The sequence below is a fragment of the Pteropus vampyrus genome, unplaced genomic scaffold (assembly GCF_000151845.1).
Source record: "Pteropus vampyrus isolate Shadow unplaced genomic scaffold, Pvam_2.0 Scaffold140, whole genome shotgun sequence".
Lineage (NCBI taxonomy): Eukaryota > Metazoa > Chordata > Mammalia > Chiroptera > Pteropodidae > Pteropus > Pteropus vampyrus.
Genome location: NW_011888921.1, coordinates 2,283,341 through 2,303,204, shown reverse-complemented (window position 1 = coordinate 2,303,204; position 19,864 = coordinate 2,283,341). Strand labels below are relative to the sequence as shown.

General features: G+C 34.9%; 1 protein-coding gene across 2 annotated transcripts in view; it reads right to left on the bottom strand.

Moving 5' to 3' along the window:
• Nucleotides 1–19,864, bottom strand: part of ANO6 (anoctamin 6) — a 176,852-nt gene that overhangs the window by 54,292 nt on the left and 102,696 nt on the right. For both annotated transcript variants that reach the window (XM_023535503.1, XM_023535504.1), the window contains exon 3: nucleotides 8,119–8,247. In XM_023535503.1, the coding sequence (XP_023391271.1) occupies nucleotides 8,119–8,247 (129 nt within the window). The remainder of the gene's footprint in view (nucleotides 1–8,118; nucleotides 8,248–19,864) is intronic.

Here is a 19,864-nt window from a genome sequence, read left to right as displayed (position 1 = left end):
CTTAGAAAACAAATTTTCCAAGAAGAAAAATAATCACTTGTAACCCACTGCTGAGATAACTACTGTAAACATTTTAGGGCAGTGTTTTCCAAACTTATCTGCTTATAAGAACAACTTGGAGCACTGCTTTAAAAGCAGATTCTTGGGCCCCTCTCCTAGAGACTCAGCCTAAGTAGAGTATAGGATGAGGCCTAAATTAATCTAGTTTTAACAAGCAAAGCAGATGACTCATCAAATAAGTTTAAGAAATACTGTTTTTCAGAACACACCTCTTCCATGCATCTAAGTAGCTATTTTTTGAGTATTTATCTCCCTCAAGCCTGTTCCATATGAGAATTCAGTATAGCTGATTTTCCCAACCCATTACCTAAAAGGGTAACTTTTACAGATGACCTTTTAAAAAAGTAAAACACAGGTGACTTTTTGGGGCCAGGGCAAATGACAGCCTCTTCATTCAACTCTAAGGCCAGATAGGTAAAGGATTTCCTCTTCTCTACACCTTTATGAAATAAAATGAAAAAATCAGATTTTACTTTTCAGGATTTCACTGTCTTCTTTGTTTTTAAGGACTGGGTCCAAGGATACTTCCCATGTTGGAAATAGAAGCAAGATGTGGATTCACTGCTCTTGTATTGAGTATTCAAAAATAAAACCAAACATGCTTATACCAGCAACACATTTCGTAGCTGTAATTTGAAACTGCTGATTCTAATTTATTCCTTTTAGCCTATAATCTTAGTATAAGCAAGTAGGGTGTAAAGGAAGGAGATAAAAATATAAAGAGCTCCCTGCCTCAGTCTAAAATATTAAGGAGTTGAAAGTAGACCTGATTTCACTCTCTAAAACGAAAGACAGAACACCTACCAAAAGTTGTCTGAGAAGGCAAAACCACCCAACACTGGTTGCCACCATCTCTTCTTAACCTATCCTAATATGGGCCTCAAGTTTCCAACTCATAGACTATCTGTAGCAAATATGTCATTTCCAGTAAATGTTTTATACTGTTCTGATTCTTCAGAATTCCCTTCTGCTATCCCTTTATTTCTTCAATTTAGAGAAAGTATGCCGATATTAAATCTATATAATCAGGCATTCCGTTTTGAGGATCCATGGGATACATTTCTTTCTGGGAGATTCTCAGACCAGAACATTATATTTCTTTCGAACACTCAGTTGTTTTTATTGGGTTGAAATTTTAGACCGTGTTTTGATAATATCTCCTATTTTCTTTGGCAACGAGGAAACAGAGGCAAACTTCCAGCTGAACTCAAACTTCTGAATAGAACCTATGGTTAATCATAAATCATTTTGTTTACTCCTCTGATACATGACTTCATTTTATTTTCTGGCCTTTACATTTCTGTCACTTTGATCTCCTCATCTAATTACTATTATTCTTGATATAATTTTTAAGTGAGCTCACTTTTTAATCAATTATAAATAAATTATGTTAATGTGGTATTAACATAAGTAGGGAGCTAATGACTATAAAAATTATACATTTCATGTTGAAGCTAATAATGATTTTTGAATTATGTATACTATTAGTCATCATTTTATTAGCTACAAATAACCACATACTTAATGCACATAAGGCTTAATGAGAAATCAAGCCATGTGATCATCTCAATAGATACAGAAAATTTAAAAAGCACTTGATAAAATTTAAAACCCAATTATAAAAACTCTTAGCAATCTATAACTAGAAGGGAACTCCTTCACTTTTTAAAAGAAAACTACCAAAATTTATAGCAAATATGATATTTAATGATGAAATTTTAGAAACAATCCCACTGAAATCAGGAACAATACAGTGGTGATTACTATGTATTACTTGTTCTATGTCTTAGCAATTGCACTTGGAAAAGAAGTATAAAGATGTTAAAGGTAAAGCAAAACTGTTATTTGTAGACAACATGGTCTTTTGAGAAAACTTAAAACAAGTATTACAAACTACTAGAACTAAAAAAAGTTTTTAAGTTCCTAGATAGAACTTATGAAAATCAAAAGACTTCTTTTTTTACACACAGTAATAAATTACAAAATGCAATTTAAAATCCTTCTAACAGCAACAAAAAATTTAAAATAATAGTTTATAAAATGTATAAGATCTAGGGTTAGGGTTAGGGTTGATATTGATTAGGATTAGGGCTGGGGTTAGGAAAAAAAATTAAAAAATGAAAATAAATGTACAAGATCTTTGTGGAATTATAAAACTTTACTAAAGACTGTAAGACTTCAATAAATGGAGTTATGTACTGCGTCCGTCATACTAGAATTTTCTGATGAACTTTTAAAAACTTCCAAAGAAATCTCATCTGGCTTTTAGGCAAATAGTTCCAGCATGATAACTCATCTAAAACAATGCATAACAGTTTTAAAAGCTCACAAGATCTTTTACCAATTAGTCAGATGTCTCACATTATTTGAAAATTTGCATATAATTTGATCACTCATTTTTCAAAAATCTCTTTTTCTATGGTCTCCATTGGCCGGATTCTTCTGTTACACAAGGAAGAATTTTTAAGGTCAGATATGAAATACAAATTTTTACTTTCATATATAAACTTCTCATCAACTTTAAAGAAATAAATTTTCCATCAACTTTTAGGAATAGATTCTGCTGATAAGAAAAGTAAATAAAACACATATTCAGGATTGTTTATACTGTTTGGGGGCTATTTAGGCCCTTTCCATCCTCTTTACTATCATTTGAATTAGACCATTACTTCATAAACACATCTACTTGAAGGGAGGCCAACTGTAAGACAAAATGAAATTCAAATTGATCAATTCAGCCACTTAGCAGTTCCAGAAAAAGGAAATGGAAGAAGCATTACTAACAAAACTGAGCAGGAAGAGTTGGAAAAGTATAGGTGAATTTGTTTTATTTAAAACATTTTTGCTCTCTACAATATAGACCAAACGTATTTAGATATATTAATCATTTACTGTGCCAGACACTGCTGGCTGCCTCCTGAACAGTCATTCTCCCCATCTTCATTACTAAGAAAAGCCTAGTGTTTTCTCAGATATTGGGTGATGAGGTGATTTAAGAGTTGAAGATGCCTTGCTTAGTCTATGCTAGTGATGATTAATTCCATTCACCTTGCAAGTAGCTGATTAGGAATAGAATTGTGATAGATAATGAACTATAAAAGGAAGTCTGCTTAGGGACCTTCTAGGGGAGCTTTCTTCCCCCTTAAAAAAGGGCTATGAAAAAGGGCATGCCCTCTTTTCACCTCTGGATGCCTGGAATTGCAGCAGCCATCTTGTAAGACAGTGAAGCCAGTTTAAGAAAACAGCCAATATTATAACACTACCAGATATCAACCTATACTACCAGGTTACAGTAATCAAAACTGCATGATACTAGCATAAAACCAGATACATTAGTAAATGGAACAGAATAGAGCCCAGAAATAAATCCATGCCTATACACTCATTTAATATATGACAAAGTAGGGAAGAATAGATAATGGGGTAAAGACAGTCTCTTCAATAAATGGTGCTGGGAAAATTGGACAGATACATGCAAAAAAAAGAAACTGGACCACCTTCTTACACCGTATAAAAACAACAGACTCAAAATGGATGAAAGACTTAAATGTAAGACCCAAAATCATAAAACTTCTAGAAGAAAACATAAGACAGTAATCTCTCTGATATTGCTACTAGTAATTTCTTTTCAGACATATCTCCTCAGGCAAGGAAAACAAAAGAAAAAAGAAAAAATGGGACTACATCAAACTAAAAATTTTTTTCACAACAAAGGAAACCATCAACAAAATGAAAAGACAACCAACTGAATGGGAGAAGATATTCGCTTATGAACATCTGACAAGGGAATAATACCCAAAAATATATAAAGAACTCATACAACTCAACGACAAAAAAACCCAAACAATCCAATTTAAAAATGGGCAGAAGATTTGAATAGCTATTTCTCCAAAGAGGAAATACAAATCGCCAACAGACATATGAAAAGATGCTCAAGGTCACTAATCATCAGAGAAATACAAATTAAGACCACATTGAGATATCACCTCATACCTGATAGAATGGCTATCATTAATAAGTCAAAAACAATAAGTGTTGGTGAGGATGTGGAGAAAAGAGAACTCTCATACACTGTTAGTGGGATTGCAAATTGGCACAGCCACTATGGAAAACAGTCTGGAGGTTCCTCAAATAATTTAAAATGGATATACCTTTTGACACAGCAAATGCACTTCTGGGTATTTATCAAAAGAAAACCAAAACACTAATTTGTAAAGATCTACGCATTCCTATGTTTAAGGCAGCACTATTTACAATAGCCAAGATATGGAAGCAACCTAAATGCCCATCAACAGACGACTAGATCAAGAAGTTAGGGTTCATATATACAATGGAATATTACTTAACCATTAAAAAAATGAAATCCTACCATTTGTAACGATATGGATGGACCTAGAGGTTATTATACTGAGTGATATAAGTCAGACAGAGAAAGATAAATACCATCTTATTTCACTTACACGTGGAATCTAAGGAACAAAAAGAACAAACCGAAAACAGATCCACAAATATAGAGGACAATCTGGTGATGGCCAGAGGAGAGGGGGGCTGGGAGAAAGGGGTGAAGGGTTAAAAAGTACAAATTAGTAGCTGACAGATGGTCACGAGGATGGGAAGCATAGTATAGGGAATGCAGTCAGCAGTAATGTAATGGCTAGGTGCAGAGCCAGAGGAGAGAGAGGAGAAAAATCAGGGAGATTGTTTCCTAAACTATATAGATGTCTAACCAATGTACTGTATACTTGAAACTAATAATAAGATAAAAAAAAAAAAATAAAGAGATCTCTCTGAAAAAAAAAAAAAAAAAAAAAGAACAGCTAACCTTTTGAGAATGGTGGGCCAGAAGGATGGAATGAAGCTTGCTTCTTGATGAGCTCATTAAGCCAACAAATTATCTAACCCAGAAATGGTCCTATCTCCAGGCTACTTCTTAAATGAGAAAATTATTATTTTTAGGATTTTAGGATTTAAGCCATTTTGAGTTTGATTTTCCTGTATTTGCAGTTAAAAAAAATTCAAACTGGTTCTGAGCTAAGAACAGTTCTGGCTAAATGAGCGTTTGTTATTGAAACCACTTATAATCATCCCCTTGCAAAATCTAAATGTAAATGGTTTATGCTTTTAAACGGAAGGTATGAGGTTTCTGAAGTATTTACAATAATATAAAGGAGATAAAGTTACATTCTATTTGGAGGTTTGGCTAGAAAAATAAGTTCTCTTTTGCTCATGGAAATATGCAGCCTTGTACTCCTCTATGTTTTTGATATTGTGGTCCTATCCCATTTCTTTCTCCATCATCTCTAAAAAAGTATTTAACAGTACTTTTTAGATCAGCCCCTGGCACAGCCCCTCTATGTTTTTGATATTGTGGTCCTATCACATTTCTTTCTCCATCATCTCTAAAAAAGTATTTAACAGTACTTTTTAGATCAGCCCCTGGCAAAGTCGACCTTGGTGTTGCTTTAGAAAATCAATATGATTTTTTTCTCTCAAAGCGAACAATATTTTCAAATTCCCTTTCCTTGGTTTTGCCCTAAATTCTGAATAAGGCCTGACAGTGAGTACAATGAAAGTTGGAATTGCTTTTCCAATTAATAAAAATGTGATTCCAAAGCTGAGCTCTGCATTTTGGTAGAGTCTAAATTAAGTAATATGTACAGACAGAAACTCAAAACACTTCAAAGTATGGCTTATAAAAACCAGCATCATAGTATATCAATCCATGAGTTCAGGGATTGCCAAAATTAATGATGTTTTTTTTTCCCCCTCCTGATTTATGAGGGTTACCCTGGGATCTATGTTTCTGTGTAAAGCAAATGCAGAACTTATTAATAATGCAAGCAGCTCTACGGCTCCTTCACCATTGCAGTGAAGCTCTTGCCTAAAACCAGAACTGTTTCCTTTATACTTTAATGGATTAGATTTGTTTAACTTACTTTATGTAGCACTCAATCCAGTTCCACCGGCATTCAGATGCATAATGAATATTTGATGGTGGTGACTATGGCTGCACAGAAGATATTTCAGTGTCCACAGGAACATGATGGAATACTCTAAGCTATTTAATGCTAGTGATAAAATTACACAATAACAGAAGGAGAGTCATGCCTTTTCATATCAGTGCATTGTTTTAAGAAAATCCCAAATAAAAGGGAAGGGATAGGAATTAACATCTATTATCTAATATGTGCTGAAAATTTATATAACATCTCTAAGTACTATTTTATTTAATCAAAACCATAATCCTATGGACTAGGTATTGAGATTCTCATTTTCCTGAATTGAAAATGCCATTGGTTGTATAGTGAGCCAATATTCTATGTACAAATAAGAAAAAATCCAGCCAATGAAATTATGACACATCACTTATGAGATATACTTTGATATCAGCGATGTCAAAATGTAAAAATAACAAGCATATCAAAAATAATAATATATTGATAAGAAAATTCATAGAAGTCACACAGCCAGTTAGCAGCTGTGGCAAAGACAAACTAGCTAACCACCAGAACTCCTGTTCCCCTTCAGTATGAGGTTCCTACTGAGAAACAGCTGTCCAGCCAGAAACTACACTTTCCACCTTCCTTAGTTCTGATCAATAGATTGTGAACACAACTGATGTAGTCACTTCCAGGCCAAAGAGGTAAAGAAGAATGAGTACTTCCTCCGTCTCCTCTCTTATTCTACCTACCATTTATGTTGATGCTCTGGATGATGTGAGAAACCAACTACTTGTTGAATATGGCAAAGCCTCTGTGCTAGCCTGGGTTCCTGAATGACTATAGAGCTCTGCCTGTACCTTCAAACCATTGTGCCAAACAGGGATGCCACATTTGACCTGACATGAATAAACTTTTATTTTGTTAAGTCGCTGTCGTTTGGGGCTAGTTTATTACATCGACTAGAATTAATCCAAATAATACAGTGGCAAAATTAGAATTTGAATGTCAGGTTCCAAAGCCTGGGCTCATCCTATGACACTATGCAAATATAAACCTCCAAACTTATCCCTTCCAAAACAAAGAAAAACCCAAAATAAAACAGCACTGATTACTTCATTTTAAGCAGGTTTCATCACTTGGTTTGAAAGAATAGGCAGACATCAATAAATTGAATAATGATATACTTTAGAGAGAAAGTCCAGGCAGGGACAATTAAAGGTGTGTGTGTATGACAGCACAGGTGTAGGGGAAAAAAAAGAAAAAAAGAACGAGGGAGTGATTTTCTAGGTAGGTAAAAGTGACATTTATAGGCATGCTCTCTTTTTTCCTCCTGTTTCAGTTTAATACAGTTTGAGTGCACATAAAGAAGATCCAGGCAGGTGTAATAACCCTAGCCTATTAAAACGGTTTACTATCTTGAGGTAAAGATGATCCTGAGAGAGCCTGAGGCAAAGGGAGGAAGAAGTGGCTTGACTAGCAATAGATGAAAGGGAAGGAAGGGAGGTGACAGAAAATGGGAGCAGTCAAGAGCACAGGGTCTAGATTCAAGACAAAAGTTTGAACCATGGCTCCACTATTTCTTATACCAGAGTCCATGACCTCGGACAATCATTTAAACCCTCTAACAGTCAACTCTGTCATCTAGGTGGTAGAACAGAATACACCTCATAGGACGTTATGAGCATTAAATGAGAAAATGCACGCAAAAGGCACATAACCATCCATAAGTGAGCACACACTGAATCCTAGTTATTACACTTGCTATCATTATTAATCATTAGCTTCCTTTCTTACCTAGCTGCAAACAGCCAAGTGAGTTTTTAATATAAATCTCTTCTACCGATAGGAAGTACAATTCCTTGGGAAAAAAAAGTCTGCTTTCAGCTGTAAAACCAACTGAGGTTAAGAGCCTACGGAAGTTTCTATTTCAAATTAAAAATAAAAAATTTGTTAACATGCTTTGAGGAAATGATGAGCAGAGAAAATATGAAGGTATATATGGTATGTGATATTTCAAACACCAGTTTCACTTTACTGCTCACATAAAAGTAGCACTTTTTTTGTTTCGCAGTATTATAAGGAATAAAAAGGAATGAAAATAGCATTAAAAACTTACCTTTTGTTTTTCATTTGAACGCTTTTTATTGGTCTCTTTTCTACTTTCATCTTCATACACCAGAACAAAGTCGATTCTTCGCTGGCCATCATTAAAAAAGAGGGAGTCAGGCTTTCCATTAAATTCTTCCTATATGGAAAGGAAAAAACAAATATAATTTTTTTGAAAAAGTGCTAATTTATAAGTATTTATTTTCTAGTTTTAGTGGATACATCGATGTGTTTATAGAGAAAGAAAAATCCAACCATTACTAGTTACTTCACAAAAGGCGTGGTCATGACTTTTGCAAGTATAGTCTGCTCTCAGTGAAATAAGACTTTTGCAAGTATAGTCTGCTCTCAGTGAAATAAGTTCTTGAGCAGTTTAGCGTTATTCTACAGGTTCATTGGAAAATATCAGTGTTATGTATGTGACACAATCATCCCAGAATTATTCCCATCTCAACCAGCAAAAGGAGTATTGTATTTGGAAAACAAACACAGTAATCAGAGATGCCTATTGGAAGGAAGGAAGTTTGTTTAGCAAGAAGAAAAATCTAAGACAAAGTGCTGTCAATGAAAATTTCAATATCTTATTTTCCAACTTTTTCATTATTTTTCCTGACTTCTCTCTAGACCTCACCACTTTATAGAAGGTACCATTTTATAACCTTAAACAAATGCCAGAAGATACTTTAACATACACAAAAGCTACAATGGTCTTTGGTATTCATTCCCAAATCCATCAAGGATACCAACTCATTCCCAGGAAGAAAAAAAAACCACAGCAACAGTTACAAAATAAATGAGCCTTTAATTTAGATCGTAAAAGCCTGATGGGTTAAAAAAACAAAGAAATAATGGCCAAACATAGACCTAATACAATTTAAAACAATCTCTATTACTATGTGGATTTTAACAGAATTGTTTTAAAACACTTGAGTTTGTATTCTCACAGCTTGTCAGGATGCTTATGTTCCTTTTGTTTAAGAATCAGACTACTTTGGACCTAATATTTTTTTTTAATTTTTCAGTTTTTTTTCTTTTTTCTTTTTTTTAATTAAAAGCTCATGGGGAGAAAGAAATGCATTTTGCAGTCACTTGGTAGAACCACTTAATCACTAAATGTGATTAATTCTTCTCTGCATTCAGCATCAATTAGTACAAAATCACTTAATTTTACCACCACTTCCTCCTTTTCTTCACACTTTTGAGATGTATTTTTTGCTTAACATATACAATCTGATACTTGTGATTCCGCTTTCCATCAGGGAGCCTGTGAAGGTTCATCAGTATTTGAAGCTCCCCGCATTTAGTAGGTTACTCTAATGTGTGTGGCTGAACCCAACTCAACACACCTTCATTTCAGCTTCATTTCACCAGAGATTATAACCACAAACAGTGTGACTTTGCCTTGAGCCCTTTCCTAGCCAGGGCATAGAGGGGCCAGGAAAACAGACACTATGATGTCTTAGGCTAATGTCACTATCTGATTCTTCTATCTGCAATTTCAGCTATTTAAAACCAATAAAACTTAAGAGTATTTAAAGCTATACAAAAATGCTAAGCCCTCTCTTTTTTGTTTCAGCCAGAGTCCTTGAGGCCCCTTCATTCTCTCTTCCTTTCAATGAAGGTATTACTATTATTGACGGGGAAGCTGCTAGAGGAAAATTCTGTGTAGAGTGGCAGAAAAAAAGAAAGAATAATTTCTCAGAATGGCACAGGGGAGGTGAGGTAGGGTAGAATATAGTCATGAAAATCTGGTCATCATTGCAGACATCTGTAAAGTGTACAAAAGCAACTTGTTCTCTATTGCCCACATTATGCTGTGTTTGGTGGCATCCAGCAGGAGCTCACTAAAGTTAAGTTTTGAAGAATTAGGCCTGGAACCAGAACCACACTTTCGCCTGACTCCAGGCACTCTTCCTTGCAGGGCCATCGCTCAGCTGCACAGGTTGGCAGCTAGCTCCCAAATAAACTGATCTGCACGTACATTTTTCTCGTGTGATAGAAGACCATGTCCCTTTGTGTGGAGGAAAACCCCTACTGACTTTTGTCCGTGAGAAACAGTTGTCCGTGAGAAATAGCTAGGTCAAATTCTGATATGGTATTTTAGAATGCAATGCCAGGGAAAAAGGTGAAAATTTTTTAGTGCTGTAAAATCCAGGTTTCTCATCTCTTGGCAGAAGACATTCCATTAGGCAATTGGGAAGAAGGGACAAATTAAATGCTGGGCTGGAAAGAATAGTAACAAACAAGGGAATTGGCCTTTTTTTTTTTTTTAAGGTACTGATTTATAAATAAAACTGTGCTGTTTAAAATAAAAAGGCTGGATTTTCCAGTAATAAATTCCACTACAGGCCTAACAAATATAACGGGACATTGAAATGATAGAAAAAAAAAATCCTCTCCTAAAGTTTTGCTTTACATGAAGTACAATTTTAACAATTTCTCTGGATAAATTTAAATAATCTTTAAATGACTGATTATTAAGAGATGGATTATTACAGTCCTGGCCTCTATGCCATCTCCCCAAGTTTACTCAAAATTCGATCATTAGTCTTTTCTACCAAGTCACGTGGTACCAAGATAAAATAGAAAAAAAACCTTGAAACCTAATTTTTCCCATTCAGCAGATTAAATTTAAAAAATACTTGGAGAGATGATTTAAAATTTATCAGGTAAAATCATTTTCGAGATCAGAGTTTATGTATGGTTACTGACCTTCTGGCTAGAAAATTTATTAATTCTTACGCTCATTCAGGTAACTTACTAATTGTTACCTTTGGGTCTTAGGTAAATGTCTTCAATGCCAAGGAAGTCAATAAAGTCTCTGTTAATACTTCTTCCTTCTTGGAAAATATATCAAGCAAATTTCTAATTATAGTTTGGAATCTATAATCATTACATCTGTTCACACCCACTGCTCTCTCCAGTCCCAAGAATACATTTATTTACTCATTTGTAGCAACCTGACTTAACACTGTACGAAAAGTTCAAGGCTGGCAGTGGTTAAAAGGACTACCTATGTTCATTTGTTATTATCTCGAAATAAAGCAAAACAATGTCGCCCACCACTGCAGAATAGTAGTGACCTGACCACTTCTATCTTTGGCTGTTGGTACTGACATTTCACACTGGGATAAAGAGGAGACGTGCTTGGTCTGAGTTAAGGGGAGATCTGAAAGCTTGGCTGAGTGGTGTAGAAGAGAAAAGAAGAGACGTCATGTGTGATTTACCCAAGTTATGTTTTCCAGGCCTCCCTCCTTTCATCTGGCTTCTCTCCTCCTCTTATTTGTGGGCAGCTCCTTCAACAAAAGAGCCCAAAAGGGCAGGATCCTCCTTAACCAAATCAGGACAAGAAATGCAAGCAGAAAAATTACTCTGCCCAGGGCCTTCAAGCTGGTGCTGTGAGTTTGACAACACTAAAAAATACGATTTGTTGCTATTGGCTAGGAAGTTTATGTGGGTACCAGTCCTTACCCTGGAGTGGTTGAGACTACTGTACTATAAGACAAGTGTCTGAGAAAGAATGTCCTATGGGGTAGAAAGACAAGTCCAAAGATGAGCATTTTCTAGTAATTACTTGGCAGGAAAATTTCTTATAAGCGGTCTCTGAATGAAATAAGGCCCTGGACTTCTCCTTAAATAGGATGGTATTCTTCATATTTATGAAGGGTCATGTGATGGTTACAAATGGTGAAATCTGTCTTATAGGCAGAGATAAAAGAGCTGGCGTAAGAGGATCTGGGGAAAGAGCTGCCTGAGTGTCACTGCTCTGTGGCATTTAGGGTGGTTATAGGTGAGCAGCCCATTACTCAAATCTCTGGCATTCGCACTCAGGGAGTCCATGAAATAACTTACTGCTTAACATCTGTCCAACACTTCTCAAGTGTCTCATATAACCCTGCAAAATCAAGACTGAAAGTCCTATTTCACAATAGAAGCCTCTACTCCAAGAGTTTAAAATACTGAGTTTATATCATTTGCCCAAGATAAGGAGCAGACTGGGATCGCTGTTCAAACTCTTGTTTACGTATAAGGGTGTTGGAAACTTGTCTTGGGCAGCAAGTGATATTATCTGATTGTATCTCTAGAATTTCCAAATAGGCTATTCCTGCCCTGATACGGTTGTCATGGACTATGAGATTGAAGTGCACTCCAGGCTTATTTGGTTTAATGGTCTCAACCTCTACACAAAGCAGGAGGCAAGAAAGGTTTATTGTCTAACAATAATAGTTGAGGAATTACACCATGAAAAACAGTATCGAAACATAATTAAAGAGCAACTGATGTATGAATGTGGAAAAAAACATGTGGCTCCCTGCAGTCTCTAAGACTAGCAAAACAAAGTAATTAATTCCAAGAAGAATACAACAGAAGAAAAATCTTAATTAGAGGACTAAAGTGAAAATACAGGATCTCCCATTTCTTATTAAACCATGAATCCATGCACATAGCAAATTCCAGGGAAACAAAAGTTTAGAAGCAAAAACCTTTATGTAAAAATTTAGATATCGCAAAATATGGAACATAATGAAATTTTATTTACATGCCATGCAGTTATGAATGAGATATATTCCAAAGTGTTATCCCTGACTGTAGCAGAGTTCACACAGATTTGAGACATAAGTAATAGTCGAACTTTTTTTTTTTCCTTCACGCAATTGTGCAAAATGACTGCGGAGACAGAAGAGACCAAGTCAAACTTTATTCCTTATGTTTAGATCACCTCCTCAGCCTGTAAGAACACTTGATAATGAGAAAATGCAAAGAGCAAAGAAAAATGTCAACTGCAGGCTGAATGCTGAAGATGTAAAGACTTCTACTATGAGAAGCAGGGGTGGGAGGAAAGGAAGTTAGATATTCCTAACAGGGTTAAGGAAAAGTACATGGACACACAGACAGGAACCACACAGTCCGCTCAGTAAATGGCACACTATGGGGGATGGGTGAGCACGTTTTTGACGAGACCCAGGCATTCAGGAACGTGTTGACAGGAACGAAGTGTGGTGGAAAAGGGGTCCATTCAAGGAGGAGGGAGCCTCCAGAAGTGAGGATTTCAAATCTGTTACAAAGTGTGTAAGGATGTTCTAAGAACGTCCCTTGGTGGTGACTCTGTGATGATCAAGGAGTGACCCAGAACGATTTTTGTACAAATCATACTGTCTCCTTCACTCTGTTAATCACACTATCAAGTTCTGAAGGCGAGTGACCAGGTCTTGTTCACCTTGAGTACTCTGCTGACTCTTTACATGTAGCAAGAGTTTGGTTTATTTTTTTCTTAGAATAAAAATAGCTTTTTCCTTGCTGATAAAAATCAATATATACACAAAGAAAAAAATTCTGAAGATACAGGGGAAAAAGTGTCTTATGCATTCCCAATTCCTAGAGATGAGCTGCACTTCTTAATATTTTGGAATACATCTTTTTGGGTTTTCACACATGTAGACACATTAACCAAAATGGTACCATGCTATATAATCTGTTTTATAAACATCCATCATAGACATTTTTCTAGCTTGATATAAAGCTCTGCATCATCATGTTTAATAGCTGCAATATAATTTAGTTAAATAGTTCCTCTACTGATGAACACATAAGTTGTTTCCAATTTGTTGCTTTTATAAACATTGCTGCAATGAGCATCCTTGCACTTATTTATCTTTGCACATGTTCAATTACCTTAGGCTAAATTCCAGACACGGATTTTAACTAGCATGGCCTTTTGGGAAGCTTTTGATATACAGGTTGCTAAACTGTCACCCAAAATACAAAAATGAACACTTCTACCAGCAGAGTATGAAGATGCCTTTTTCTACTGTGACTAGATACCAGTCTCCCTTTTCCCATCTGAGTCAATTTTTTTTTTCATTTGCACTTTTTAACTACAGCGCTCTAACACTTTTATGGGTGCTGCCCATTTGAATTACTGTTTTTGTTAAGTGTCGATTACTATTATTGACCTAACTGAACTATCTTATTATGTGATCCCTTTCCAGGAGATTCTCTAGGGTTTTACTAAAGGGATCCCAAAGGCCATACAGGCAAATGGGGAGAGCTGGTGAATGGCAACACGGAAGAGGCTCATGGGATTACCGAGTAAGGCGCGAAAAGTGAGAAGTACAGTCTAGAGCACTGTCAGCCAGCCCTGGGTTCGACAATGTTGACATGTTTTCTGAAAGGCAGACGTTTAACTAGAATGTGCCAGGCTAGTTTTAGAAGTTCCCCACCCCTGCCATCCCATTATAGTTTATGTGGCACCTGTGTAACTGCCAAATACTTTATATCTTTTGACTCATATATTTCTTTAGATTTGGAAGTGACTACTTGGTTTATAAATGATTTCTGTTGCAAGTTAAAAATTGAGGAACAAATTCTTTAAAAAATCTTGCTATTTTATATTGGTAAATGGCTATAACTAGTTCTCAAGTAGCTAAACTTGTAATTTTCAGTCATTTCACACCAGGGATAGATGTATGTACTTCACTTCTAAATATAATTAGATTGTGTCATGAAAATGCTGCTGCTTCTTTTTACTTTTTCGTTCTATGCATGAGGGAATGTTCACAAGCTAACAGCGTCCTGATTTGGTATATACATCCTGCCTTTGCTTTCCTTTGCCTGTGTTAAAATAAACTTTAGAGTTCCGTTATCAGAACATCACATTTCAGATGCCTCAAGCATAATTACTGTTAAGTATTTCCCTCTAGTCCATGCCAAGGAAGCAATAATTTTATCAAGTGGAGTTCTCATATGATTATAAATGTTTTATATTCTTAAAATTTCTAAACAGGGCTATAGGAAATATGAAAATAGAATTTTGAAATGCCCTTTAAAATAAAACTTCCTTAAAAGCAGTTAAGTAACCGTGGTAGATAGATAACAAGCTCAGTTAGGAGCCTTCTCATAGAAGAGGGACTGACTGAACTTTTTTCTTATACCCACAGGTAGAGCTGGGACTAGAATTTCCAATTAGCACAATTTCAAACTTCTTTTGCTTTTCTATTTTCCCATAGGCTTTCCACCATTTTAAAACCTCAGGTTAGCCTTCCTTAAAGATCTGCTTAAATGAAGGGGAACAAGTAAAGAACAGTAAAAAAAAAAAAAGGAAAAGAAAAAATGTGAAAATGCCGTTAGTGATGGTTTTCATACTTTTCCTTTTCTAGAAGCCATCATCTGTTTGCACTGTTCTCATCTGGTAGTGGTAAAACTGGTAAAAGAAATATGGGTGAGATTAAGCTGCACGATATTCCCAATAAAGTCTGAGGAACGATAAAAGTGACAGAAGTGATAAAACAAGACAAGTGTACAAGAAGACATTAGTGAGAGAGAATGATTATCTTCCTAGAGGCTAACCTCTTAAGGTTTCAATATCCCCAAAGTGTCTTGCTTTGCTTTAAATATCCCATTATAGCTTTAACATCCAACCATTTATCTAAAACTTTTTTGAACCTGTGAACACTTATAGTTGTATCACCTCCTGAGGAAGAATGTTCTGTAGCTCCCAATTTTATATCCTGGAATTAGAATGAAAATAATTTTGTTACAACCAGATCCTTTATGACTTAATGGACTTTCACAATATTCTATCTACAACTTTAAGATCCTTAGTTTTATTAAGAAACAATAACTTTAGCTTGACTTTATAACCACAGGTTCTCCTCTACTTACCCTCTCGTTCTTCTTAACTAACCATATTTCAACTGTCTTTACATTATCTACTTTCAATTCTTGGAAAACTAACTGGTTATGACTTAAAATATTTACTGGTAGATCCTATTCACCAAATCCATAGCTGTGAACTGTCTCCCTTTTCTCAATCACCTAGGTCTCATGTGACCCAGGTTACCAGTCTCCCAAATTTTATGCTTTTGAATAAAGAGCCAATCTCATAGAAGGTGACTGTAATATGAGGATGAATAGAAAAGGGAGTTTCAAGCTATGTGTTGACCTGAAGATGTATAAGGTTCTTAGTTATGAGGGTATAACTAAGGCAAGGTTCTTTACCAGATTCCTGTATAATTCTTCTTCAGACTCCCTTAAAATTATAATGTCATTCTCAGAAAGCTCTTCAACTTTCACAGGAGGTTTTCATTTCCAGTCTAAGAACTACTCTGAGTTATTTTTAGCTTTCCAGCTGCTCAGGGTTTGCAGCACAAGAGTCCTGTCATCAGCTGTAACTTCTTCATGGGACTATTGTGTCACATGTATCCCTTAACCATAATCCTCTCAGACCACATCGCTGAGAACTGAGGTTTGCGACCTCATTGAAGCAAGAAGGAGAAAAACAAATCAGAGCATTTAGTTCCCAGCAAAGCAAAGGACTGTGACAACTCCTATCAGTTGGTTAATGTTTTATATAAATAATACTTTCACTCCTTTAACTCAAGCAGCAGTTTACAAAAATGGCTGTTCTCTGTGATATGAAAATGAAGATGTAGAGATACTTACAAAACAAAATAAAAAAAACAATGACTCATTTAAAACAATGGCACAAAAAGGTTTTAAACTGACTCTACGTAATAAACACCTTACAAAATCTTCCTCTCAGACAAGAAAAAGCTAAAGGAGTTCATCACCACTAAAACAGTATTAGAAGAAATATAAAAGGGACTTCTTTAAGTAGAAAAGATAAAAAAATATGAAAAAGAAAATATAGGAAAGAAAAAATGCTCACTAACAAAAGCAAACACTTAGTAAAAGCAGTGGCTCAACAAACACTAAAGCCAATACAATGGTTAAAAGACGGAAGTAGGAAGATTACGCATAATTAAAGCAATAAACTAAGGAATACACACACACACACACACAGACACACACACACACACACACACAGAGCAGTAAAAAAGAATGAAAAAACATAAACATGATGGGGGTGAATAAAAATCGTAGTGATTTTGGAAGTGTTCAAAATTAAGCAAACATAAACTTGAAATAAACTGATATAAACATAGCTTGGTATATATGAAGCACATGGGAACCACAAACCAAAAGTCTACCAGAGACACACAAGAAGAGAAAGAAGTCCAAACACAACACTATGGAAAGTCATCAACATAAAAAGAGCAGAGAGCAAGAAATAAGAAAGGAACAGAGAACTACAAAAACACTTAGAAAACAATGAATAAAATGGCAATAACTACAAACCTATCAATAATTATTTTAATTTAAATGGACTAAATGTTCAATTAAAAGATATAGGGTGGCTGAATGAATTTAAAAAATAAATAAATAAGACCTGTTCATAAGCTGCCTATAAGAAATCCACTACAGAAAGACAAACATAGACTGAAAGTAAAGGATTGGAAAAAATTATTTCATGAAAATGGAAATGAAAAATAAGCTTGGGTAGCAATACTTATATCAGACAAAATAGACTTTAAAATAAAGACTATAACAAGAGACAAAGAGAGGCGTTTCATAATAATAAAGGAGTCAATCCAACCAGAGGCTACAATCTCAAAAACAGTTACACAGCCAACATAGGAACCCATCAATATATAAAGCAAATATTGAAGGATATACAGGAAGAGATGAACGGTCATAGTAGGGTACTTAAACACTCCCACTGACATCAATGGGTAGATCATCCAGATAGAAAATCAACAAGGAAACAGTGGCCTTAAATGACACATTAGCTGAGATGTACTTAATTGATATCTGTAGGATATTTCACCCAAAAGCAGCAGAATATACTTCCTTTCGAGTGCACATGGAACATTTTTCAGGACAGACCACATTTTACACCACAAAACACGTTTCAATAAATTTAAGAAGACTAAAATCATGCCAAACATCTTCTCTGGTCACAACTGTATAAAACTAGAAGTCAATTTCAAGAAGAAAACTGAAAAACACACAAAAAGATGGAGGCTAAATAAATGCTACTAAACAATGAATGGGTTAACAAGATCGAGGAAGAAATCAAAAGATATTTTGAGACAAATGAAAATGAAAACACAATGATGCAAATTCTATGGGACACAGCCGAAGCAGTTTTAAGAGAGAAATGTTTAGTAACACAGGCCTACTTCAAGAAACAAGAAAAATTTCAAATAAACGGTTTAACTTTACACTTGATGAAACTAAAAAAAGAAGAAAGCCCAAGATTAGAAGAAGGGAAATAATAAATATCAGAGTGAAAATAAACAAAATAGAGACTAAAACAATACAAAAGATCAATGAAATCAAGAGCTGGTTCTTTGAAAAGGTAAACAAAATTGATAAACCTTTAGCCAGACTCATCAAGAAAGAGAGGGCCCAAATAAAGTCAGAAATGAAAGAGAAATGACAACTGACACCACAGAACTACAAAGGATTATAAGAAAATACTGAGAACAACTATATGCCAACAAATTAGACAATCTGGAAGAAATAGATAAATTCTTAGAAACACAATCTTCCAAGACTAAATCAGAAGGAAAGAGAAAATATGAACAGACTTATGACTACTAACGAAATTAAATCAATAATCAAAAGTCCTGCACCAGATGGCATCACAGGTGAATTTTACTAAATGTTCGAGGAAGAATTAATAAGTATCCTTCTCAAACTATTCCAAAAATTTGAAAAGTGTAGGCTCCAAACTCATTTATGAGGTCAGCATTACTCTGACACCAAAATCAGACAAAGACACAACAAAAAAAGAAAATTAGAGACCAATAACCCTGATAAACTTAGATGCAAAAATCCTCAAAATACTAGCAAACCTAATTCAGCAATAATTGAAAAGATCATACACCGTGATTAACTGAGACTGACTCCTGGGATGCAGGATTGCTTCAACATCTGCAAATCAATTACCATGATGCACCACATAAACAAAATGAAGGATAAAAATCATATGGTCATATCATGCAGGAAAAAAAATGACAATATCCAACATCTATTTATGATAAAAACTCTCAGCAAAGTGTAGATGGAGGTAACATACTTGAACATAATAAAAGCCATATATGACAAATCCGTTGTTCACACCATATTCAATGGTGAAAAGCTGACAGCTTTTTCTTTAATATCAGGAAAAAGAAAAGAATTTCCACTTTCACCACTTTTATTCAACACAGTATTGGAAGTCCTAGCCACAGCATTCAGACAAAAAAAATATATAAAAGCCACCCAAATTGGAAAGGAAGAAGTAAAACTGTCATCATTTGAAATGACATACTATACAGACAGAACCCAAATACAAAATTAATATTCAGAAATCAGTTGCATTTTTATACACCAACAACAAATTATCAGAAAGCAAAATTAAGAAAACAATCCTATTTACTACTGCATCAAAAAGAATAAAATACTTAGGCATAAATTTAACCAAGGAGATAAAAGACCTGTTCTCAGAAAACTATAAAATATTAAAGAAAGAAATTAAAGAAGATACAAATAAACAGAAGCATATGCCATGCTCATGGATAGGAACAATTAATATCATTAAAATGTCCATACTACCCAAAGCAATCTACAGATACAATGCAATTCCCAACAAAATACCAATGGTATTTTTCAGAGAATAGAACGAAATCCTAAAATTTATATGGAACCACAAAAGGTACCTAATAGTCACAGAAATCATGAGAAAGAAAAGTAAATATCAGGAAGGTAACATACTACCTGATATCAAACTATACTACAAGTCTATAGGAATCAAAACAGCATGATATTGGCATAAAAACAGACATACAGATCAATGGAACAAATTAGAGAACCCAAAAATAAATTCAGGCCTATATGGTCATTTAATCTATGACAAAGGAGACAAGCAT